Source organism: Sinocyclocheilus anshuiensis, unplaced genomic scaffold (genome assembly GCF_001515605.1).
Source record: "Sinocyclocheilus anshuiensis isolate Anshui unplaced genomic scaffold, SAMN03320099.WGS_v1.1 scaffold1640, whole genome shotgun sequence".
NCBI classification, from domain to species: domain Eukaryota; kingdom Metazoa; phylum Chordata; class Actinopteri; order Cypriniformes; family Cyprinidae; genus Sinocyclocheilus; species Sinocyclocheilus anshuiensis.
In genome coordinates, this window is record NW_015555883.1 from 1201787 (window position 1) to 1224444 (window position 22658).

General features: G+C 35.7%; 3 protein-coding genes across 3 annotated transcripts; all 3 read right to left on the reverse strand.

The window, feature by feature from the left end:
* Nucleotides 1-1604: 1604 nt before the first annotated feature.
* Nucleotides 1605-3426, reverse strand: LOC107675843 (interleukin-10-like). The gene is made up of 5 exons (XM_016470329.1): nt 3259-3426; nt 3048-3104; nt 2650-2805; nt 2130-2192; nt 1605-1988 (listed from the first exon to the last, which is right to left on the reverse strand). Exons 1-5 carry the CDS (start codon nt 3424-3426, stop codon nt 1893-1895), a joined length of 540 nt encoding a protein of 179 aa, XP_016325815.1. The 3' UTR covers nt 1605-1892.
* An 8510-nt stretch (nt 3427-11936) lies between these two features.
* LOC107675830 (interleukin-20-like) lies at nt 11937-13901 on the reverse strand. Its single transcript, XM_016470301.1, has 5 exons — nt 13743-13901; nt 13197-13259; nt 12753-12905; nt 12232-12306; nt 11937-12020 (listed from the first exon to the last, which is right to left on the reverse strand). Exons 1-5 carry the CDS (start codon nt 13899-13901, stop codon nt 11937-11939), a joined length of 534 nt encoding a protein of 177 aa, XP_016325787.1.
* Nucleotides 13902-16822: 2921 nt separating this feature from the next.
* On the reverse strand, nt 16823-22185 carry LOC107675826 (prolargin-like). The gene is made up of 3 exons (XM_016470297.1): nt 21902-22185; nt 17858-18840; nt 16823-17781 (listed from the first exon to the last, which is right to left on the reverse strand). Exons 2-3 carry the CDS (start codon nt 18834-18836, stop codon nt 17618-17620), a joined length of 1143 nt encoding a protein of 380 aa, XP_016325783.1. The 5' UTR covers nt 18837-18840; nt 21902-22185; the 3' UTR covers nt 16823-17617.
* Between the last annotated feature and the right edge of the window lie 473 nt (nt 22186-22658).

The following is a 22658-nucleotide window of genomic DNA, read 5'->3' on the forward strand; positions in this document are numbered from 1 at the left end:
CAGAATTTTCATTTTTGGGTGAACTAACCCTTTAAGACATAACTGACGAGGGGTTACTTGAATAATCACCAATGTGAGTAATGACACATTTTTTGCATGTATTTTGACTGTTTAGGTGCACACTTTAAGCTAAAAGTTGATTTTAGTCAAGTCAAGTCAAGTCAAGTCTGCTTTATTGTCAATTCTTCCACATGTACATACAAAAACACTGCAACTCACAAGACAAAAAACACGAAAACACCTTTCTGTCGGGAGAGAGAGAAGCCGCAGCGTGTGAACGCGCCGCCATCTTGAAGTCTTTTACTTGTCTGTGTTCTGTTCCTTCTCTGAACACATGCACAGAAAGCATCCTGAGGAACAGCACTTTTAAAAAGATTAATAAATCTAATAAACTTTAAAAACTCAAACACGTCCCATTTTGCAAAAGTCACATTAGTTTGGGTTTTTATGGTGGAGCGAAAGTACACCGCTGGAAGAATGGGGAACAATAATCGTTTTATCTTGATTATTGTATTTTCATAATCGTTGGAGGTCAAAATTGAAATAGAAACTGTTTTTTTTTTTTATTAATTGCACAGCTCTATGTGTGCAGTTAGTTGATGGAAAGAATAAAAACAAGACTTTTTTCAACTTATGATTCTACTTCTAAGAAATAAGCATTGCAGACACCACATAGCCTATTTGCTTTTTCATCTCTAAATCTCACTTGAACATCAGAAGACCTGCTGTTTTGGTGCTTTGGAAGCCTGTGTGCAACTAGTTTCATTAGGAGGTACCTTCATATAGAAACCCTGCAAGGTTTTATGCACAGCCTATGATAGTTTGGTGTTGATAGATGCACAAGTGTACGACTCTGTACTCTATTGTTTTGCAAAAGCTTTCAATTTCAATTGCTTCCCCAACCAACTAACCACCCCAGGCCTTGCTTAAGGTTCTGTCACAACTGAAACTAGCGTCTTGTTCCCATACTGTTTTGCTTACTCAGTAGCTCACACCACGGCTGCAGGATTAAAGTTTCATGGCCTATGTTAGCTGTTACATAGTTAATCTCATTAGGGTGAGACATGCATCGCTGCAATTACAGTAAAGGGCCGACTGCTGAGCTGCTGGTAACTGCTCTATTTAGGTCAGTTTTGAGGTTAGCACAGTCAGGTTTTAACCCTTACTAGCTCACTTTGACACACCCTGTAAATGATAGTGTTAAGTGATAAGTCGCAGGAGCACTGTTTTAATGATTTGTCATGTTAGCATTTAGATTTAGCTTGTTTGCTCAAGACTTGACATAAAGTGTAGGAAGTAAACAGAAGACCAGAATGAACTCATGTCAACACGAGGAAGACAAATAACCACATTAACCAAAAAAGGAAATGTTTGTTGCATTATTCAGTTAAAATAATTTATTGATGACACTTTTCTGTAACAAATTAAAAATAAGCATCAGAAATATATGAAATTAACAATAAATTAACTTTTGAGCTCATAAAATAAAATAAATAAAATTCATTACATAAATATCAGTATTTACACAATAACAAGTTATTACACACTTTCAAGTTATTTCAGCAAGTTGGCAAAATGCAACTATTTTTTTTAAATAACCCTGGTCAATGTGACTTAAACATCAATTTATGGTTTTAGCTCAATCTAAAACACTGCCATAGTGACATCCAGAAACTGAAGGCGAAGAGGAAGGCTTTCCAATGCATCATAAAGTAGTGTGATGGAATGGTGATGTGCAAGCAATAAATTAAAGGATGAAGTCCATTTGTGCCATATCCTACAGTATGTTCTTGATCTGTCCATTGTTTCTACATTATTCTTCATTATTTCTTCATTATTTCAGACTTGACTCAAGTCATCATGGCCAGAATCTAATCCAGTGTGACATCCTATTAGTGCTTGACTCTCTTTGCTGCCAAATACTGCTCGATGTATTTAAAGAGCATATCAAGCTCTCCCATGGCTTTATAAACGCCTTTTTCCTTCATCTAAAGAGAAAAAGATGTTGTCAACCTTGGGAACAGCTTTCAAACATAATTTAATAATTTCAAGTAATCTTAGAGTAGAAAATAGTTTTGATGATGTAACATGATACTTTTATTAGCATTAAGTTGCTGTATAAGACTTACCTTTTCATACGAGTTCTTTATGCTGGCGAACTCAAAGGGATTTTGGCAAGAAAAGTAATTCCTCTGTAACATAGAGAGACGTGTGTTATTTCATGTAATTTGCAATGTTAAAGACACCTTCTTTGCCTCACCATACCGTTGCACAACAAGCTCTAGGTATTTTGATCGATTTGCAACAGCTCTTGCCAAAAAAAATAGCCACATAGGCTTTCTACATATGTGCACTCTTTCGACATCCTAAAGATGCCTGAACTACGTTTTTCAAAAAATAACGGTCACCAACCTAACATTACACATCCTAACTTTAGCAACCTAATTTTAACAAGTTCCCTGCTTAAACATCCAAATACCAGCCTAAACTGTTTTGCTGTTCTCCCAGCCTGGTTAGGCTGGTAAGTCAGCTGGTTTGTCACCAGGACGGAAACGTTTACTCTGATTGTGAAAGTAATCACATCAGTGAGACCAAATTTATCATCCTTTAAACATATTTTATATGTTAATGAGCAAATGACATACTTACACATTTCAGTATATCCCGCTTGAGATCCTGAAATATATTTCCTATGGAGTCAATTGGTGTTGTGGAGTGCAAGTGGTTCTTCTGGACAGCTGTTGGCAGAATGGTGTCCAAGTAGAAGCGCAGGATCTCATTCATGATGTGACATCCATGAGGACTCTGTGGATCATATATGAGATTGATCCTTTATGAGCTGTTTCAGACACCCACGGTTATCATGCTATGGCACCGCTGTAGCAATGTGCAGATCTAAGATGTTTGGCGAGCTTTTAGTTTGGTTTGCACACGTCTTGCACAAAACCTTCAGTTTCAGTATGATTACTTCTGCTGTTGCTAATTTTAAATTTGAATAATTGCTGCTATAGTACTGTGGGAGTAGATGAATGGAGTTTGGTACTTACATTGATGTTCTGTTGCACATTTTCATTTAATAATGGTTCCAAGTCATCATTGGACTCCTGAGGAGAACAAATGCAAACAAAAACCCATTAGAGAGAACCTCAAACCTCAATATAGCATGAAATAAAGCAAAAATGCCTTGTAGATTGGGATTTGTAAGGTTCAGACTTCATTCAATGTATCTGAGCTGGAAATCAGTCTAAATATACTTACATAAAACCTCTGTATTTCTCTATATGCAGAACGGAGCTCCTTCAGTCTCACAGGAAAGCCCTCCACAAATGAGCAACAGTCAGACTTGCAGTCGACTCTTTTGCACTGAGCACTGTCAGAAAGCAGAAGCATGACCAGAGCAGAAAGGATGACTCCAGTGAAAATCATTCTTCAATCCTCTTTCTTTCTTCTTGATTCTTTTTTGATATTCAGCCCTCAATAGAGGAGATGTGAAGATTAGCTTTGGGGTGCCGTTATTTTATACCCCAGAAAATTCCTATCTAGCTTTCTGTGGTGGGGCGAGGGTGGGGGGGGGTGTTGACTTACTGGCAATTTGTCTTTACACTGTGTCATCACCTTGTTCACAAACATTTTTTTCTTTCTGTTTTTGGAATAAAGAAGTTATAGGAAAATTTAACTTGGATGGTTAATTCAGCAATCAAATGCTTTTATCATTTTGACTATCTATCTATCTATCTATCTATCTATCTATCTATCTATCTATCTATCTATCTGTCTGTCTGTCTGTCTGTCTGTCTGTCTGTCTGTCTATCTATCTATTATTATATTGTTCTATCTATCAATCCACTTACCAAAATAGATCAAAGATAATAGATTAATTTGCAGTTCATCTTTGTAAATGAATTTTGGATAATGAAGAAATAATGAACTTAGTTAGTAATTAAAAATATATAATTTAATTGTCCTTATATGATTTAACCTTATCCGTTTTTTTTTTTGTGTTTTTTTTGCCAGTTGCGGGAATCTTCTGTTAGTTTCTCAGACAGAAGCAGTGAACTGAATAGACGTCTCATCTCTGACATTTCTTTTTACGCAGATGGTGAAAGCCCTGTATGTGCATTGAGCCAACTCTCACAGGTGAGCGTAAACTCACACATACAGAGATGATTGTAAGGGGTCCAGTGTGGTTTCTGGGTGACAAATAACTCCTTGGTATTCTAAACCACAAATACCTTTCACATTTACCCCGGCTCCATTGATTCTAAAATAATGCACGCCAGACTTTCTCCTGAAACTCAACTCAAGTTGTTGGCCTCTTACAACTTATATGAAATTAACCTTCATCCGTCCCTTCCCTCATATAAAAAAAAAGTGTTTCTCGCGGGTCAAAATGACCCAAAGGGTAAAAATGACACTTTTTTTGGCCCAGAAAGCTTATATTGATCCATTCCTATATTTTTTCTTAATGTTTATGTAGTTTTAAAAAAAAATATTTTCAGGTGATTTTTATTTTATTTACCTTATTTTCCTTAATCATTCGTGTTACAATGTGTTTATATGTGTTTGTGTGTGTGGTGGTGGGGGGGTATATGAGTGTTTTCTGCCTTAGGAATATTCTGTAGTCTCAGCCCTTCGTTTGGTTATAAATCTTTTCTGGATTGTGTCATATTTTGTTTTGTTTTTTTAATGTCTGTTTTTTCAGACATCCCATTAATTCCTATGGTGGGTAAAATTGACCTGAGGGAAGAATTTTTTTTTTGTTATTTTATTACAACCAAATAAAGTCTTTGAATAGACACATTTTCTTTTTGTGTGTGATCCATGTTCAAGTGTGACAAAATTAAATCAGCTCATGGTCAAATTGTCTTCTCTTGGATACAGTATTATTCCTATTACACAGCTACTCAAATAAATAAATATGGCGAAATATAAAATATTGATTTGAGTTGCAATTATGTTATTTTACCTGTATATTATCTAAAAGCTTCCATTAAGAAAAAATAGTCCATCACAGTATACAAAACAAATGGCCTAGCAACAAGACAAACACTGCAACAACAATATTACAGTAATATTAACATTGAAGTCCTCTGATGTCATTCTTGCTACAATTTTTTGTTTGTATGAAACAAGAGAGAGCAGTGTTATACAAGACATGTAAGTAGTGCTGGTGTTAGTTACCCAGATTAGCTGACTTAAGAAAGCATTTAATAATTACTTAAGAAAGCTGTAAAATGTACTCTCTTTTTCCTTTTTAATTCAATTTATTGGATGTAGGCATGTAAGAATAAAACATTACGGCACTTTTTAAATGTGATGTACATGGTTTGTAAACACCAAGTGTGAACAAATCTCTGTCTGAGAGAGACAGTGTTCGCTGAAATATTGTTTGTTTTCAGTCAAAATCAAGCTGACTAAGCAAATACTTGACCAGTAAACGCTACACAAAGTCATTTAAATAAATATATATTTAGGTCAAGTATACCTATAGTATACCTTTAGGTCAGGCTTCTTCTTTCCTGAAGATGATCTCATGAAATTAAGTGTCACTTAAAGCATAGACTTATGTTATGTCACCAAAAGACAACACACTTTTTCTGCTTCTGCATATTTTACAGTTCACCACAGACTCGTCATATTAAGTTGAAAATGTCACAAACACTCACAATAAGTGGAACTACATGTTTCATAACCAACAAAACTACATTTAGCGAATGATTTCCCATTGTGAAGTGTCATACAATGGCTTGAAAATCAACCAGATATAAATATATACATTTTATTCAACCCAAATATATGAAATCTCAAGGCCAATTATCAGTGTCTGTAGTTTTTTGGCATTGTTTTTTGACATTTCAGACAGGGGACTCAATTCATCTTTCAAGTATGAAGTATCAGACATTGCTCTTATTGTAGCTCTTGCCATGTTTAATGATTATAAATCATTGATAACCATTATACATTTGTCCATTGTTGTACTCTTTGTTGAAGTTAAAGCCAGTTTGAGCCATTGCAGTGAGCTGAGCCTATGGAAAGCTGCTTCTTATTTTACTAACACTACTACAGTAAATGCAATGATAAAAAATGCTTTACATTCCTTGAATTTTATTTTAGTGCAGGCTATTACAAGAAATTAGTGAATGCTATGGAATTTCATTAGTTGTCATTAACTGAGTAATGTAAGCTAACCTGTTCCATGACTTACTATTACACCATGTATGCAATCATTTCTGGCTGTACCTCAAATCATGCTTTAGCATGAAGACTAGCAGGGTAAGCCCAACCCATGATGCAAAATTGGTGGTTTTTTTCTCTCCGGAGCGGCTGAGGTAAGATCTACACTAGACTCACAGACAGGCACAGATTACTGACAGCGAACGTAATGGAGGGCCTATGGATAAAAACACAAAGGAATTTACAATGTGCTGCCTGAACGCATTTGAGTAGCAAAACATTCATCCTGTGGAAAGCCTGAAACCGAGAGAGATTTGATCATCATGTTCTTATCATGATTGATTTTGTGTGTGTGTATGTGTGTGTTTTGACTAATAATATAGTATTGTAAGTCAACTGACCATTTATCAATATAAATTTTGCCCATAGGTGATTAATTCCTGTACCACTCCTGTAGATTATCACAGAAGCTCTGAGAAAGCATATTATGACTTATTCAGATGATCAGCATACCGCTGGCCTGTTTTGATTATTGTCAGTAAATGGTTTATGTTTCAGCTAAATTTCCTTTTTTTAAATCTGGCTAAATACAGCTCTAATGCATAAAGAAAAGACAGAAAGTGAAAAATAGTGCAACAATGATTCACATACATATAGGAAGATGCATTATTATCGGTATAGTTTACCCCAAAAATGACAATTTTTACATTATTTACCCACATGTTGTTCCAAATCTTTTTCTTCTGTGGAACATAAAATATTTTGAGAAATGTTTTTTTTTTTTTTATAATTCCCACCATTTTTTATTGAATGACAGGTTGTTTTTTTTTGCCTTTTTACAGAAGACTCGAGAGAAACAGGGAGCTGAAGAAGAGATCGGGACATCTGACTGAGATCAGGCCACATTTATTCTTGCTTTCTCATGAGCACAATGGCACTTACGTGTCGTGAGTACACAGACATAGCCCCATGACGAGGTTTGAATTGGTGATGCATTGGGGGGCAGAGGTAAGGAGCTTTGAGGGCAAAGCTAAAAAGGGATTTATGAGGTAAATATACTGAAATGCCCCACATCGAAAACATATATTATTCACACCGGTGTTTTTTTCTTACTTTTCCTTTTTGACAGTTGAAAGTATTTGCATATGGATAGATTCATGTTCTGAGATTCATTTGCATATAGATCGATTCTTGTTCTGAGATTCATTTGCATATGGATAGATTCATGTTCTGAGACATTAAATATGAAACTGCCCTGTATCAGGATATGAAACTGTCTAATGAATGTCAGCTTCTTAGTTATAAATCATCAATTTAAAGGTTTTTCTAGTATAATATCTATAGTCTTTAATTAAATTGTACAACTATTCAAAATATACAGCATTTCTGATTAACTGAATTGTTTTACAGATTGATTTATAGTCTGATCTCAACATTACTAACAGTAATCATTATACTCTGTTTTTCTGAAATCTGAAGTTTTTTAATGTATAAGTACTGTAATATTGAACCTTTACTTTCACTTCTGTATATATTTTATGTTAGTTGTATAAGTTTTACATAAGTTAAATGTAGAGTTTGATGTAAAATCCCACATTACATGACTAAGAGAGTTTCTGTTATATAGTAGTTTCTCTTAAGCAACTGGCAGTTTCGGCTAAAAATTCAGCTAAAGTCATGCTAAACCACACTGACTCATTGACCACCTTGTAATACTGGAAAGTTATGAAAGCTGTTAATTTTATATTTATCCAAATTATTTGATTGATAATAAGATGTTGATGAACTGATTACATACTCCCTTATTAATCAGTCATCTTGTACCATGAAAACATTAATAATTTCTGTTTCTGTGATTTTAATACTACAAATATCAACTTTAGACCAAAGTTTATTTGATTTTTGAAGCAGATCTAAATTGCTGCAAGTACAACTTTGTGTAAAGTTGCTTTTTGTTCATGAGGGTCACTGCATGACCCTTGCTTCACTAAGACTGTCTTTAAAGGAAATCACTCAACGCATCATTCTGCAGCAGTTTCAGTTTCACAATTTTTTCTTTAGTTTAACTGTTTAAGGTTTCAAAGCTGCTACGCATGGGCGTTCTGTAGTGACGCATATGCGAGCACTTGCTACGAGGCGGCTTGTTGACCAGCACATAGGATGAAGCTGTTATGGCTTGTGCCTTTGCGGGCACTGCTACCCACATGACTGAGGTTGCCTTCCAAAACAAAACAGCATGCGTCTGCTGAAGCGTACCTATGGATGTTTTGCTGCATAAAAACTCCTCCCTTCCTGTCACTGGAACACAGTGTGCATAATTTGTTCTGAAGAGTCAACATCATGAAATCTTAATTCTTAGTCGCAAGAGTCACAAGATTTGTAAAATGTTTTTGAAAAGAAGTCTCTTATGCTCAACATGCCTGTATTTACTTGGTCTAAAATACAAAAACAAAAAATTATATATATATATTGTTGAGAAATATTATTACAAATTAAAATAATAATGGTTTTCTATTTTAAAATAAATTGTAATGTATTCCTGTGATGGCAACTGAATTTTCAGCAGCCATCACTCCAGTTTTTAGTTTCACATGAAACAAAACATTTTGACATGCTGATTTAGTGCTCATGAAACTGTTGCAAACAGTTCAAAAGAATGGCATTTATTTGAAATAAAAATCTTTTGTAACATTAGAAATGAACTTTCTGTCACTTTAAATTAGTTTTAATGAGTCCTCTATGAAAAGTAAGGTATTAATTTCTTTAAAAAAAATCTCACCCCAAACTTTTGAACAGTAGTGTAATAGTGCATAGTTGGCATGGCAAGATAAATAGGTTTATATGCGTTTTAAATGGAAGAAAATGCTTTACTTAACCTTGTTGATGTAAACAACTGTGTCTACTCAAACTGATATTTTGGCACAAATTCATCTGTTGCTTCGCAATGGTAATGGGCAGGGAGATAATACTGTATATGACCTAGACTGTTAAATACACTACCAGTGAGGATAAATATGGTTTGTCCAACCACAAAGTGTTTTGTTGCATCAGTAATTGGGTGCTTATAGCAGCAAATAGAAGCATTTATCAAAATAGAGGCATTTAAAAAGATAAACTCTCAATAGTTTTGCATATTGTGTAAAATTACTGTGGTTCATGGTAGTATTGATTCAGTTTAATGATTTGTTTCAAGGATATTTTTGTTTTGGCACTGTTGGGTTGCAGTTTGAAGTCTAAAGTAAAATCTGGAACTGCTGCTAAAATAGACCTTGTAAAAAAACCATCATATTTGGTCTTCAACAGCACAGTTTTGCACCCTGTACATTTTAATATGTAAATATGTATAAATTAGTATGTAAAACAGCAAATGACTCAGACAGTTTATGACCAATAGTTTCATTTAACAAAATCTTTTTCATGACAGTTACCCATAATGAGTTTGATTTTAAGAAGTGATATAATCAGGCATCAGAGACATGTGCCATATCATGTAGACAGTTATGGATGCTGGTATAATGTCATGGCATGTTGTGTCAAGAAGCATGACACAAGTCTCATTGACAAATAGAATAGAAGAGTGCGGGTACTATTGTGGGTTTGAAAGGTCATTAGGTTCAGTGCTGCAATGCAGTCGTGAGCTACCTCAGGTGCTTAACATGCAACTTTGCTTGTAGTCCTGGGAAGTTTTAGAGGAAGTATATTAAGTGTGCTGCGTAGGTTCTTTCCCATTTGGTTAAGAGTGACCTACTGTACTGTACATTTGGTTTTGACCATGCAAAACAGATGTTTTGAAACTGTAGAAATTTTTAACCATGTTGCATTTTTGTGTTTTGGGTGACCCTGGCAGTATTCTTAATGATAGTGCTTTGCTTAGCATGCTTCGCTTGCTGTTAAGTTTTTGGTATAATTTTATGTGTCAATTGATCAGCAAGATGTAAAACACAGGAAATTTCCTGTTATGCTGAGCTGGTTTCAGTGAATTCACTAAAGTTCTTTAAAAAAAAAAAGAAGCTGTTATGAAAGTGATTCAGGAAATTCAAGCCATGTCAGCTATTTAGTGCACGTTTCTAGTACCATCATCAGCGATTTAGAGTGCAATAATTAATCTGTTTCACTGTCACTGGAAAGCTTTTACATATTTGAATGTTGTGCATGTATAAATGTTTCATGACGATGTCTCCATGACAATGATTAAGATGTCCCCTCTCCTACAAAGCAAAGTAAATTATCTTGGTTTTATCTTGGACTTTCACATCTTTTAATTTGGCACGAAACTGTATCAACTTTCGCTAGCATATGAGATTACAGTGTCAACATCCACAGGCTATTTATTTTTAAGGTTGGTTTATGAATGACAAATCTATCAAATTATAGTACAGCATGGATTTGTCAGGGTTACTGTATAGCAACAAAAACAACTATGAAGGTCACAAAGAAGGCTACAGACCTTATTGGCACTTCCTGTTAGATTGGATTTACCATGGTAGATTAATTTAAAATGTACATTTATTCAGCATTTGTATTTAAGCTGTAACTGCACTTTTTTAAAGTATAATTTTTTTTTTACTTACGATTGATCACTTCACAATTAGGTGGAATGTTTTTTATGTCCACTGGTAAGCAGTTTTCTTGCTTTGTAAAGATAGAAACGCAGTATTGAAGTGCCTTTACATTCATCCTCTCATGTAAAGTTTCAGTATTCCACCAGATATGATATCCCTCCATCAAAACACTGCTTATTGTTTAACACCACTACTGGCCACTAGAGGTCAGTAAGGTTGCTTGTTGAAAGCATGTAAGGTGCTAGGCTGAATTAGGAATAGCCTTGCCCTCTTGGTGTGCCCTCTATAGTCTGTGCCTACTAACTCTTACTTAGGCTCCAGCTTTCCCATGATCCTACAGAGGATAAGCGGTTTGGAAAATTAATGCATGGATGAATATCCTACTATATTCTTCTGCTGTTTCTTAGTATAGTCGAGTGGTATTCCGAATTCAGCTGAACAGCAACATTTAACAGAAGTGCTGCGTCATTCTTTTTTTCTTAGCACTGTTTTTGCTGATACTTTCTATCAAGAATTAAGTCAGAATTTGACGTGGTATGACAAATTTGTGCCTCAATATCTTCTTGTTTGATATGAATAGCCGTGAACCTGTTACCTAAATTGAAAGTCAGTGATAAATGCGGTTTGTGTTTCTGTAGCCACCTGACAAAAAGGTCTGTCAGAAAACACAGAGTGATGACCTGCTGAAACAGCATGCGTCAGCTCTTAACATCTGGGTGTTTCCGTTTAGCATAAACATGACAAATATATACGGTTACTTATGTTTACTCTCATGAGGTGAAACTCCAAATATGAAACATCAGTTCTTGAGTGATTTCCTATAATGTGTTTCAATTAATCTGAATAGATTTTGTGGTAAAACAGGTGACTCATAACAGCTTAAATATATCTTTATTTTATAAATTATATATTTTTTATGTAGACAACAATACAAAGAAAATCACAGATCACAAACTGACCGCAAAGGTCTACTTTGCAGCATGACATTTATACATCATGCAAATATGCTTAGAAATATGGCTTTAAATGTAGTTAATGATAAATAAATTATTTTCACAAACTGTAAGGAAACACAATCTTTTTAAAACTGTTTTTAGAGTCAAGTAGTAAATATTCTTTGTTCTTGAATCTATGCAGCTGTCCCTGTTTGAGAAATACAATAAATATCTAGCTTCACTTAAGTTTGGTCTTGGTGTATTTTCAGTGGTGTTGGAACCTTTCTATCCATTCAAGTAGTGAATCCAGCTCTCCAATAGCCTTCACTGCTCCTGCTGCCTGATCAAGCTGAAAGACAAAGGAAAGTTATTTTTCTTTCATTTTCTGTCCTGATTGTGAGGGAAAAGTCAGTAGAAATTGGTGGAATTTATTTAAATATGTTGAAATGTGTTAAACTGAGCTTTTTGTAGTATTGTCAGATCAAATAAAAGATTTAAGAAAATATCCGTATTGGCAGGTCTAGTTATTAGTTGTCCTGTCAGTAAATTACGTCTCTTACCTTGTCATACATGGTTTGAATTCCTGCGAGGTTTTGTTTGGCATCTTCACTGCACTCACAGTGTGCATTAGCATGCTTTTGGATAGACACAAAGTGACATGATTAGATTAGTCTGCTAAAAGCTTTCGAGCAACACCTCTCTATCTCTATTGCTGTGCTTACACCTGCCCCTAATCCTCCACCAATATTCTAAAATACACAGAGCTTGATTTCATTTACAGTTGCTTATTGATATATAGATAATCACAGCTTGCACATGCATTTTTTCGCAGACAGGTTTGTAGGTCATAGTTGGTCAAATGGAAAAGTCCCAAATATTGTAGCGTACGAAATTTTATGACTCAGCATTGTTTTAGTCTTTAGTCTGATGCCATTCAAATGCCAAAGGAAGGTCTTTGACCTTGACCTCTGTAAAAAGATTTGCGAGTTACGACAGTGTGTGGGACTTTTCCGAATTTTTTTCCAGTCTTACGGTTGCAACAGTTTGAAAAACATTCTTTAACTATAGCAGTGTTACATACACACACTCGCAGGTCCTTGGTGATACTGAGGAAGGAGTTGGCCAGTACGCTGGTGGTTCTGCGATGTAGGGAATGACTGCTGCTGTAGTTGATAAAGACCTTATCCATGTAGAAGTGAAGGAGCTGCCTGAGGAAACAGCAGCTTTCTGTAGCCTAATAATGGGGAAGACAAATACAGGTGCATCTCAATAAATTAGAATGTCGTGGAAAAGTTCATTTATTTCAGTAATTCAACTCAAATTGCGAAACTCGTGTATTAAATAAATGCAACTACACGAGTTTTACAATTTGAGTTGAACTTTTCCACGACATTCTAATTTATTGAGATGCACCTGTAAATCACAGATTGTTTTGACAGTAATATATGGTAATTGATCAGCTGACTTGATTCTACAAAGGTTATGAAGCTACAGGCCCTATAAAAAAAGAATCAAAAAATGTTACCTGTATACTGTTCATCACGTCTTTTCTAAGTAATCGGATTGCCTTGTGATCATCTCCTGAAATCTGTCAAAACACAAGATATTATCAGATTGCATTACCGTTGTAATCCCTACATAACCTCAAACCACAGACGCAATCAAATAAGGCCACCTTAAAAATGGCAATGTTTACATGGGAATTTTCTGCTCTGTTTTTGCAAGGGATATGATTCGTCAGACTGACAAAGAGCTGAAGACATTGGCAGGAGTTTCCAGGGGTTGACTGAGGTATTCCTTTCGCTCTTTTTTTGCTTTGTCATGCTTAAAAGTCATTGTTGTTCTTTTGATTTAGACATGCAGAGTGCAAGAACAGCTTAAAACCAATAACCTGTTGGTTGACATGTCAAGCCTGTCAAGAAAGCCCATTGACATCACCAATGATGTCATTGTTATGGCGGGAAATGGACTTGGCGCATTTATACATGTTTAGCATACGTCAAGCCACCACCAGCTGTAAGGAAATGCTGAGACTAATACATGAATAAGGCTAGACTGTAAATGTGCTCACCATGCTTTGACGGATGTGCTGGAAGTGGTGCCTGAGTTCATGCGTGTGAATGTTCACTTTACAGCTGCCCAAGTGAAGCCGCCGACCCTGGGCTGTGTCCCATAGACCACACAGCATGGTGCATACAAACATGCTATATATGATAAACAAGTCCTTCATTATTATTCTGACAGTTCAGCCTGGGATAAAAAGAAAAGACAGTCAAACATAAGTATATACAGTATGTGCTACATAAATGTAATAATGTATGTGCTATATCATTCTCATATAGGATTAAATAAATATGCTGTACATCATGTATTATTACCTGGTGAGGTCCAGGGAGTGTTTTTCTTCATAGAATGAAGTGCACCTCTGTATGGTGATGGCAGGACCTCTTATAGTGGGACAGGAGGGGAATTTCGACAGGTATTCCTTGACTCTCTTCTACCTCCCATTACAGTAAGAGGAAGTGCCTGTCTTTGCAAGATTATTAATTCATCACTTTGGGAATTGGCACGTACATAATCTTACTATACCTGTAGTGGCATCTTATACTGTGTAGTTGTGCAAATATATATATTATAGTACACTACCGTTTAAAATTTTTGGGTAAGATTATTTTTTATTTTTGAAAGATGTCTCTTATGCTTACCAATGCTTTATTTGATAAAAAATCCAGTAATATTGTGAGGTATTATTCATTTCTGTGATGGCAAAGCTAAATTTTCAGAAGCCATTACTCCAGTATTCAGTGTCACATGATCCTTCAGAAATCATTCTAAAATGCTGATTTGATGCTCAGTATTTCTAATTACCATAAATTATGAAAACAGTTGTACTTAATATTTTTGCGGAAATGTTTTTTTTTTTTTGAGGAATAGAAAGTTTTTTGTAACAATGTAAAATTTAAAGTCAATTTAAAGCATCCTTCATCCTTCTAGTATATTTTACTGACCCTACTATTGAACAGTAAATATTATATAGTTGGGAATGAATAAGTATTGGGAATTGATAAGTACTGAAATAGGTTATTTTTATAAAGTAATTTTTTGTGTATTTACATTTTAACAATAATCTTTATTAAATAATAATGAGAAAGAAAGACTGCATACTGCTTTTACTCATTATTTGGTTATTCTTTATTTAGCAGCCTTTATTTAAAAGGCAGATTACTGCACTTACCACAGGGACAGTCCCGCAGGGGCCTTCTTGGGGATAAGGGGCTCTGTCAAGTGATAACTTTCCCAATTCAAATCACTTCCGAAATTAGAACCTAGGACGTTTAGTTTACTAGCTTTACCAACATCTCTACATCATTGCATGTGTATTTCATCTGATAAAGACTGACTGACTGAAAAGTCTTGAGTTTCCTTTTCAATTAAGCTCACATGAACAGTTACGTAAATCAAACTTCCTCTAGTGACCAACATTTTTTTTCATATTTGACATTTAGTTCATTTGTATTAATTTTTTTTCTAAACGGGACAACAAATTTCTTCCTGATATTAGTGTGTTATGTGACAATTTTTGTTTACTGGCTATTTCATAATCAACTGACCAGCATTGCTTGACTTTTGAAAGCATGTGGTCCAGTAGAACGCTATTTCTTCTGCTGTTGGGCTCCATTGACAGGAAATAAGTTCAGACCTTTCTTGCTCTGTTTCCTTATGCTGCAGGCAGTTTGTTTTCTTTTTGTCCTTCCTAACATCGGTTGCTCTGAATGATTGCCAATCAAACCTGAAATACCGCAATACAGGTAGCTGTGTGTGGAGAGACTTCTTTGCCCAGTAAGGAAACCAATTACATGAAATACTTGTTTGATTAATTGTTTAAAATGTTAAAGATGTTGAAACGCTAAATTCATTTGCAGTCAGTGAGCAGGAAGAGAACTACAACACTAAGAATTTATCATCACTGGATATTACTGGATAAAAAGTCCCTGGTTGCACTGTTGCATTATGTCACTCATCAGTTACGTGTGGGAATCTGAAACATGATTACAGTGGTACAACTCTTTTGTGTATATATCAGTTATTTTGCATATAGCATAAAGCATTTAGAGAACTCAATATAAATTGCATCACTCAATATAATGTACAAAGTTCCCACAAGATGTCACTATAATCATAAAAGAAAAATGTGCCATGTAAATTTGGCTTTGGAAAAGTTTGTGTAAGAAAAAACGTGGTTCTTTGGTCACTCTTTATTTTAAGGTCCAGTTCTCACTATTAACTAATTATTAAGACTAAGACTTTTGCCTCAATAAACTCCTAATTACTGCTTATAAGGCAGTTGTTAAGTTTAGGTATTGGGTATAGGATTAGGGCTGTGCAATTTGGCCAAAAATCATATCTTGGTATTTTTTGGCTGAAATGCGATAAACGGTATTTATGTTTAATTTATTTATTTACACAGCCTGCACAAAGTTGTCCAATGAAACAATGTTTATATTGAAGGCAATGAAAACATATATAGTGAAAGTAGGCTATACAATCCATTATGTGCAAAAAAGGGGCTAAAATCACATTAAATTCTAACATTTTTAACATTACATAAAAACAAAAAATTATGCTTTTTAAAAGAAATTCAATTCACTAAAATAAAAATGAAAGTAAATAAACACGCGCACAGATTAATTGCATTATATTTTGATTACCCATTACTTTTATCTGCTATCAAATGCGCTCCTATTTTGTGCTCAGTCTGTTCAATGAAGTCTGTGAAGTTTAGTGGAGAATCGCATGCAGAAGGCTTTTGACAGCAAAACAGAAATATTTCCATGACATTCTAACATTTACAGGTGGAGAATATACCTGTGAAGTGTAAGTTAGGCATTGAGGAAAACAGCACATCTGACGGGACAAGCTGCTTTCAACCATACATGTTAACTATATCTTACTTTATTATTTAGTTATTTTAAAGCCCTTAATATAAGCATGTCTCATGTTTAGGACAAACTGGATTATGCAGTTTCCGTGCAGCAGCTCGGGACTCGATATATTGCCCAGCCCTATAGGGATGTAGAATATGGTCATGCAGAATATGTGCATTATAACTACTAATAAACAGCCAATATGCTAGTAATATGCATGCTAATAAGCAACTAGTTCATAGTGAGAATTGATCCCTAAACTGAAGTGTTATTTTAGTGAATGATTCTTTTAAAGAACGCAAAATGCTTTTTCTATGGCATCTTTGCGAAAACCTACTTTTAGAACGTTTAATTTTAAGTGTATAGTAAATTATACACTAAATCTGCTTGTTGTCTAGTTTTATTGTTATATGTTATAATGTTATGCTGCGTGAAGCGAGGAATATAGCAGGCGAATTCTACATATGACTTTTAAAAACAAGTATGTTGAAATAGAGCATTATTTTTACACATTTATTTATATAGAAATACTGACACAAGATAAAGGCAGGACTACACACAGTACGTTAAAAACACAGGCACGTTAAGGGCATTTTCAACTACACAGTAGTTACATTATTCCCCCGTTTATCATTTTGCTTCGTCGTATCTTAGTCTACCCCTATACTCCTTAATTGTAACTACGCTTGTTTGTTGCACAGTACGTCCGTTAATGTACCTTTATTTTTAGGGTTTAATTCATTCCACTCAGCCATCGCTGCTGCTTCTGTTCTGTATAATCACGTAGAAACGTTTAATGCAGAATACTCATGCTCAGTTGTATTCAAGGCAGGAAATTCAATAAATATGATGCATTGAAGGTTTTTAGGTTACACAATGAAACATTCCTGAAAATAAAGGGAAAAAATGCATTCTTTACTTGTTTTCTCCGGTACTGTTTGATTCAATCAGTACTGTCAAGTAGACAGGAAGGCCTGGCTGTGCACAGGCATGCATCAATCTGTTCATCACTCAAGCCATCTTATATTACTATAGCATGAAGGTGTCTGAAGCACATGATGACATCTGAGGGGACGGGAGGACTCAAGTGATTGCCGTCCAGACGCAGGTATCTCAGTTTGGGTGCTCCGTTCTCATCATGCATGTTGAGAGAGTTAGAGGGACAGATCTCAGTGCCGTTAACACCTGCAAAGACAAGTAAATGTGTTATTTTGGAGATGTTGTTTTGTGGCACAATAACAAATTGAATTGAAGTACATACTCTCAATGCTGTTGTTGTTAAGATGAAGTTGCTCCAGCTCGGGGTTGAACAGGGGAATAGTGCTCAGCATGTTATGGGACAAATGCAAATCCAACAGTGAGCTCACGTTGAACACCAACTTTGGAAGACCTTTGTCATTAAGCTGGTTGTAGTTAAGTCTCACAAAGGCCAGGTTTGTGAAATCCTTGAAGTAGCTCTGTGGAATCTCCTCAATGTTATTTCTGTCCAAGAACAGTTGGAAGAGGCCCTTTGGTATATTCGCAGGCATCTTCCTGAGGATGTTGTGGGCCAGGTTGAGCTGAATCAAGTTCTTCAGATCTTTGAAGATGTTCTTGCCCAAGCTGCTGTCACTGATCCTGTTGTGATGCAGATCCAGAAGTGCGAGATGTTCCATCTTGCTGAACGCTCCAGGTGGGACTTTTGATATTTGGTTGCGGCTGAGTCTAAGCTGCTCCAGACCGGCCGGCAAGTCATCAGGCACCTCCTTTAGCTCGTTCCTCTGCATATAAAGGTAAAGGAGGTTTGGCAGCTTCTCAAACACTTGTTTCTCCACTGAACGGATACGGTTGTTTCCCAGATTTATCCACTTAAGCTCAGTGCAGTTTTTGAAAGAGTCTGCGGTTACTTGGTCAATGTAATTATTCTGTAGGTACAGGTAGTGGGTGCGGAACGGGATGACCGGGACCTTCCGGATGTTGCAGTTTTCACAGTACAGAGCATTTGGGTAAGATGGTGGGCAGAAACACTCTCTGGGGCAGTCTGGGAATTCAGAGGGAGGGCCTAGGATCGGAGGGGGAAAGTCTGTGGGTTCCTGGGGCTCGGGCTCAGACTTTGGGGCAGGAGAAGACAGTTTCTTGGGAGCAGGAGGTTTCCTAGTGGTAGGCGGACGGACAGGCTTTGGTTTTGGTCTTCGCTGGCCACAGACATCTGTGATTAGAAGAAGGACAAGAAGAGAGCAGTATGCAAGCCCAGCTTTCATGGTCCTGAACAGAGAAGCAGCAAGAAAACATTCTCATTTTGCTTTATCCTGTGCTGATTTGGGCAGTAATATCAGTTCTTTCACAAATCAGGATTTGTTAAATTAGCATTTAACTCTGTCATTTCTTGCCAACTTAAGATCACAGGATAATAGTAATTAAAAGTCAGTTCATTTAAATAATTAAAACATTGAAAATGTACTAATTACAAATAGCTAAATAAGAGCACTATAATTTTATGTAGGCGTTAATTTGATTTTGGAAGAATTTAATAATAAATAAGAAGTCATATTGACATCTCTGACTTCATTTGATTACAGACTTTGGTGTCTTGAAAAATCAGGAGCACAGTTTGAGACATTTGTGATATCTCTTAAAGTTCTACAGGAGACATGAGTGATGTTTCTGGGATTCTTTGGGCTCTTTTTTAAATAAAGAAACAGAAACTTAAAGAAGAGGCATCTTTTGTGGTTTTTCTTTGCTATGGAGACCCTTGATCAAGGTCTGGCATGACAGAGCTACAGACTGAAGTAATTTTTGCTGTCATCTTTGTCATGTACTCTTCTAGTTTGGCTGTATTATTATGACTTCTACAGACTCTGAAAAAAAAGCAGCTCTGGATTTACAGGTTTGTCTGCACAGGGCTCCGATAAAGACTCTATTGTGCAATGTAAGACCTAGGAAAGAGTGAGTCTTAATGAGGCAACCAGGCTGGACACCCAGGGGAGCTTAGAGGAAACTAATGGCTGGAACAATTGCAGTGTTAGAATGCTATCTGCACCTCTATGTGTCAGTTTTGCTTAACAAATACCACCTTTGAATTGCTGATTGGTGGAACACTGAAAACATTACATAATTTCTCAGAGGATTAATAAATGTTTTTTTTTTTATTATATATAATTAAGTTACTTTGCAGGCAGTACAAAGTATAAAAATGAGCCATGTAACTTGATTTTTTTTCAGATATGAAAAACATTTTATTTGATACTTTTTAATTTATATAACTCATATTTCAAAACTCATTATATTAATAATGCCTCTCATTAGGCTTAAGTTACTTTGCGGGCAGTACAAAGTATAAAAATGAGCCATGTAACTTGATTTTTTTTCAGATATGAAAACATTTTATTTGATACTTTTTAATTTATATAACTCATATTTCAAAACTCATTATATTAATAATGCCTCTCATTAGGCCAAACAGTCTCACTGAGGATTCTTTATCTGCTTCTTAACTCCTATGTAATAACAATGACTGCTACAAAAGCTTCAATAATTCAGTATCAGTCTTCGTTGGACTTTAACTTTCCCATAAAAAAGGTTTTAAAGCAAGAACTTTTATATTTTACGATTTTATGCCACATCTCTTTGGGTCTTATATCTGAACTTTGACTAGACAAAACATTTTAATTTAGCTTTTTTGGGGGGGGGGGGGGCTTTTTTGAATAACTTAATAAGGTCCTCATAATTTCATAAATGATTTTAAACCCCTCTTAGAAATATTTTGGCAGGCTGACTGCTGGGAAGTGATCTCAAGTTGAAGATTATTGTTTGTTTAGTTCTCTTCTGCATGCCTGCTTTAGGTGGGGTGCAAATGAGATTGTGATCCTATCTGGGCTTTGATTTATTCAGAAATGTTGATTAACAAAGCTAAATAATATTTGTGACCATATAAGGAGATTTAGGTCATTACTAGGCATAAGACAAATGCATAATAACAAAAACATGCAATGAGTCAGTGCTGGCAAGGCTCAAAAGGAGGGAACTGTTGAGTTTTAGATTTGGTTAGAGGTCGAAAAAGACAAAAAAGGTCTCTGGGATGTATTATTTCTGAACCAAGAGAATAATGGTTTTGCCTAGAAATGGATCAGACCAGAAACATTACAGGTCTGCTACCTAGGCAGTTGATATGATTAATAAAAATGTAGCAGAAAATCAATGAGAAAGCTTCTCCTGACATATCAGGTGCAAGATGATTAAGTTTGATGAATGTAAGAGATGCTAATGGAATCTGCACTGTTGGGTATTTTTATCATTTTGTTTTCAACTGTTTTCGTATGTCTTAAAATGTACACACTAACGACAAGTCTTTGATAGATCAGACAGGACAGGTGAACAATGCATAGTTGGCGATTAAAAAAAAAAGAAATTATATTTGTTTCAGGCACGGCGCCAGAATTTTTTCTCTACCGGTGCTAAGGGGGGGCTAGACCAATATGTGGGGGTGCTAAGAAAATAAATGATATTGATGACGTCAGAGTAAACCGGGGCTAAACCGGGGCTATTCAAAATTCTGACGGTGCTATAGTCCCCCCTAGCCTCGGTGTAGCGCCGTCACTGATTTGTTTTTATTATCCTTTTTTATTTGATTATTATTTTTATTATATTTATATTATTACTATAATTAGTTTAATAATAATTATAAAAAATAATAATTAATTGTTTCAGTATTGTTTGATTAATTTATTAATCTATATTTGATTCATTTTTTATTTGATTAATTTGATTATTGGTATAAATTTATTATATATGTGTAAAACACACACACACACACACACACACACACACACACACATATATATATATATATATATACAGTGGGTAATTAATGAGGAAAAAAAATTAACTTAAATGATTTTAGCAAATGGCTGCAATATAACAAAGAGTGAAAAATTTAAGGGGGTCTGAATACTTTCCGTACCCACTGTATATACACTTCTAAACATCTAAGTATTAAAACTGAGAACACAAAGCTTGTAAGAGAGTGTCTACCTGTTTTAGCACTGTGCTCAGTGGTGTTAATTGAGCCCTAGTTGGTGCACAAGTACCCGAAAGTACTGAGTGAACAGCCAAAGTAATCATGCCATTATTTTCATAAGCTTTAACTAAATTTAATAAATGACACTTGGCTAAAGAATGCAGATTTTAGGACCAAATTAATGGCTAAATTCATGTGCTATTTCTTGCCAGCATCCACAGATTTTCTGATTATTATGTATGTATTTATGTTGCTTGTCTCCTTTGAGACTGATTTATGGCTGTTTTGAAGAAACAAAACATTTCTTACCTGTTGCTGGTTCCTGCCCTCGTTTGATGAATCCTCTTGCTGTCACTTCACACTCACAGAGTTCTGCTCGCCCACCTTGCTTTCTCCTTCTCTCTCACTCTGTTTCTTTTCCCCCTCTTTCCTCCGTACTTCCCCTGTTCTCCTCTGCTAAGCAGGCTGCCTATTGGGTCTTTCCCTCTTTTCCTTGTGAAGGTCAACAATTATGTCTCCCTGCCCCGCCTTCAGCGAAAGTGGCTCAAATTAAATCGAAACATCCATCCCTTTACACCAGGATCTGTTGTCCACTGCTGTACACACTGATGCATGTAAATGGGTGTGTATCGAGGACTACAGGGCCAGTGGGATGGGGTGGAGATCAATACAGAAAGCGTGGGGTCAGAATTCTTTCCAACACCATCCTGTGCCCGATCACGCGGATCCTTGGGATACTTCATCAAAATCATGTGCTTTTTATTTAGTTTAGAACCACAGAGTACTGGACAGCTTCCCTTTTTTTTTTTTTTTTTTCATACTTGGGTGGTGTATGCCTGATTTTCTCTCAAGTAAAAAAACTTATCACGTGAGCTCCCTTATTTGGGATTGTCTGACTTTTGTGATTCTAAGTGCTCTAGGTTTTAGGTAATCTCTCTCACACTTACTTTTTCTCTCTTTCTTGTGCTTTCAAGCTTTGTGCAGAGAGCTGCAGCTGCAGAGCAGTGGTGACGAGATGTGAAAAACATGGTTCTTACTCCCATTGAAACCTATTCATCTCCCTCAC

Excerpts from the sequence above, each read along its gene's own strand:
- LOC107675843 (XM_016470329.1), bottom strand. The coding sequence starts at position 3,426 with ATGATTTTCACTGGAGTCATCCTTTCTGCTCTGGTCATGCTTCTGCTT. Across the intron at positions 3,105-3,258 it reads GAGAAATACAGAGGTTTTAT|GAGTCCAATGATGACTTGGA; the intron begins GTAAGTATATTT and ends TGTTCTCCTCAG. Across the intron at positions 2,193-2,649 it reads AGCGGGATATACTGAAATGT|AGGAATTACTTTTCTTGCCA; the intron begins GTAAGTATGTCA and ends TCTATGTTACAG.
- LOC107675830 (XM_016470301.1), bottom strand. The coding sequence starts at position 13,901 with ATGAAGGACTTGTTTATCATATATAGCATGTTTGTATGCACCATGCTG. Across the intron at positions 12,307-12,752 it reads CCAAGGACCTGCGAGTGTGT|CATGCTAATGCACACTGTGA; the intron begins GTATGTAACACT and ends TCTATCCAAAAG. Across the intron at positions 12,021-12,231 it reads TTCAAACCATGTATGACAAG|CTTGATCAGGCAGCAGGAGC; the intron begins GTAAGAGACGTA and ends TTTGTCTTTCAG.
- LOC107675826 (XM_016470297.1), bottom strand. The coding sequence starts at position 18,836 with ATGAAAGCTGGGCTTGCATACTGCTCTCTTCTTGTCCTTCTTCTAATC. Across the intron at positions 17,782-17,857 it reads TAACAACAACAGCATTGAGA|GTGTTAACGGCACTGAGATC; the intron begins GTATGTACTTCA and ends TTGTCTTTGCAG.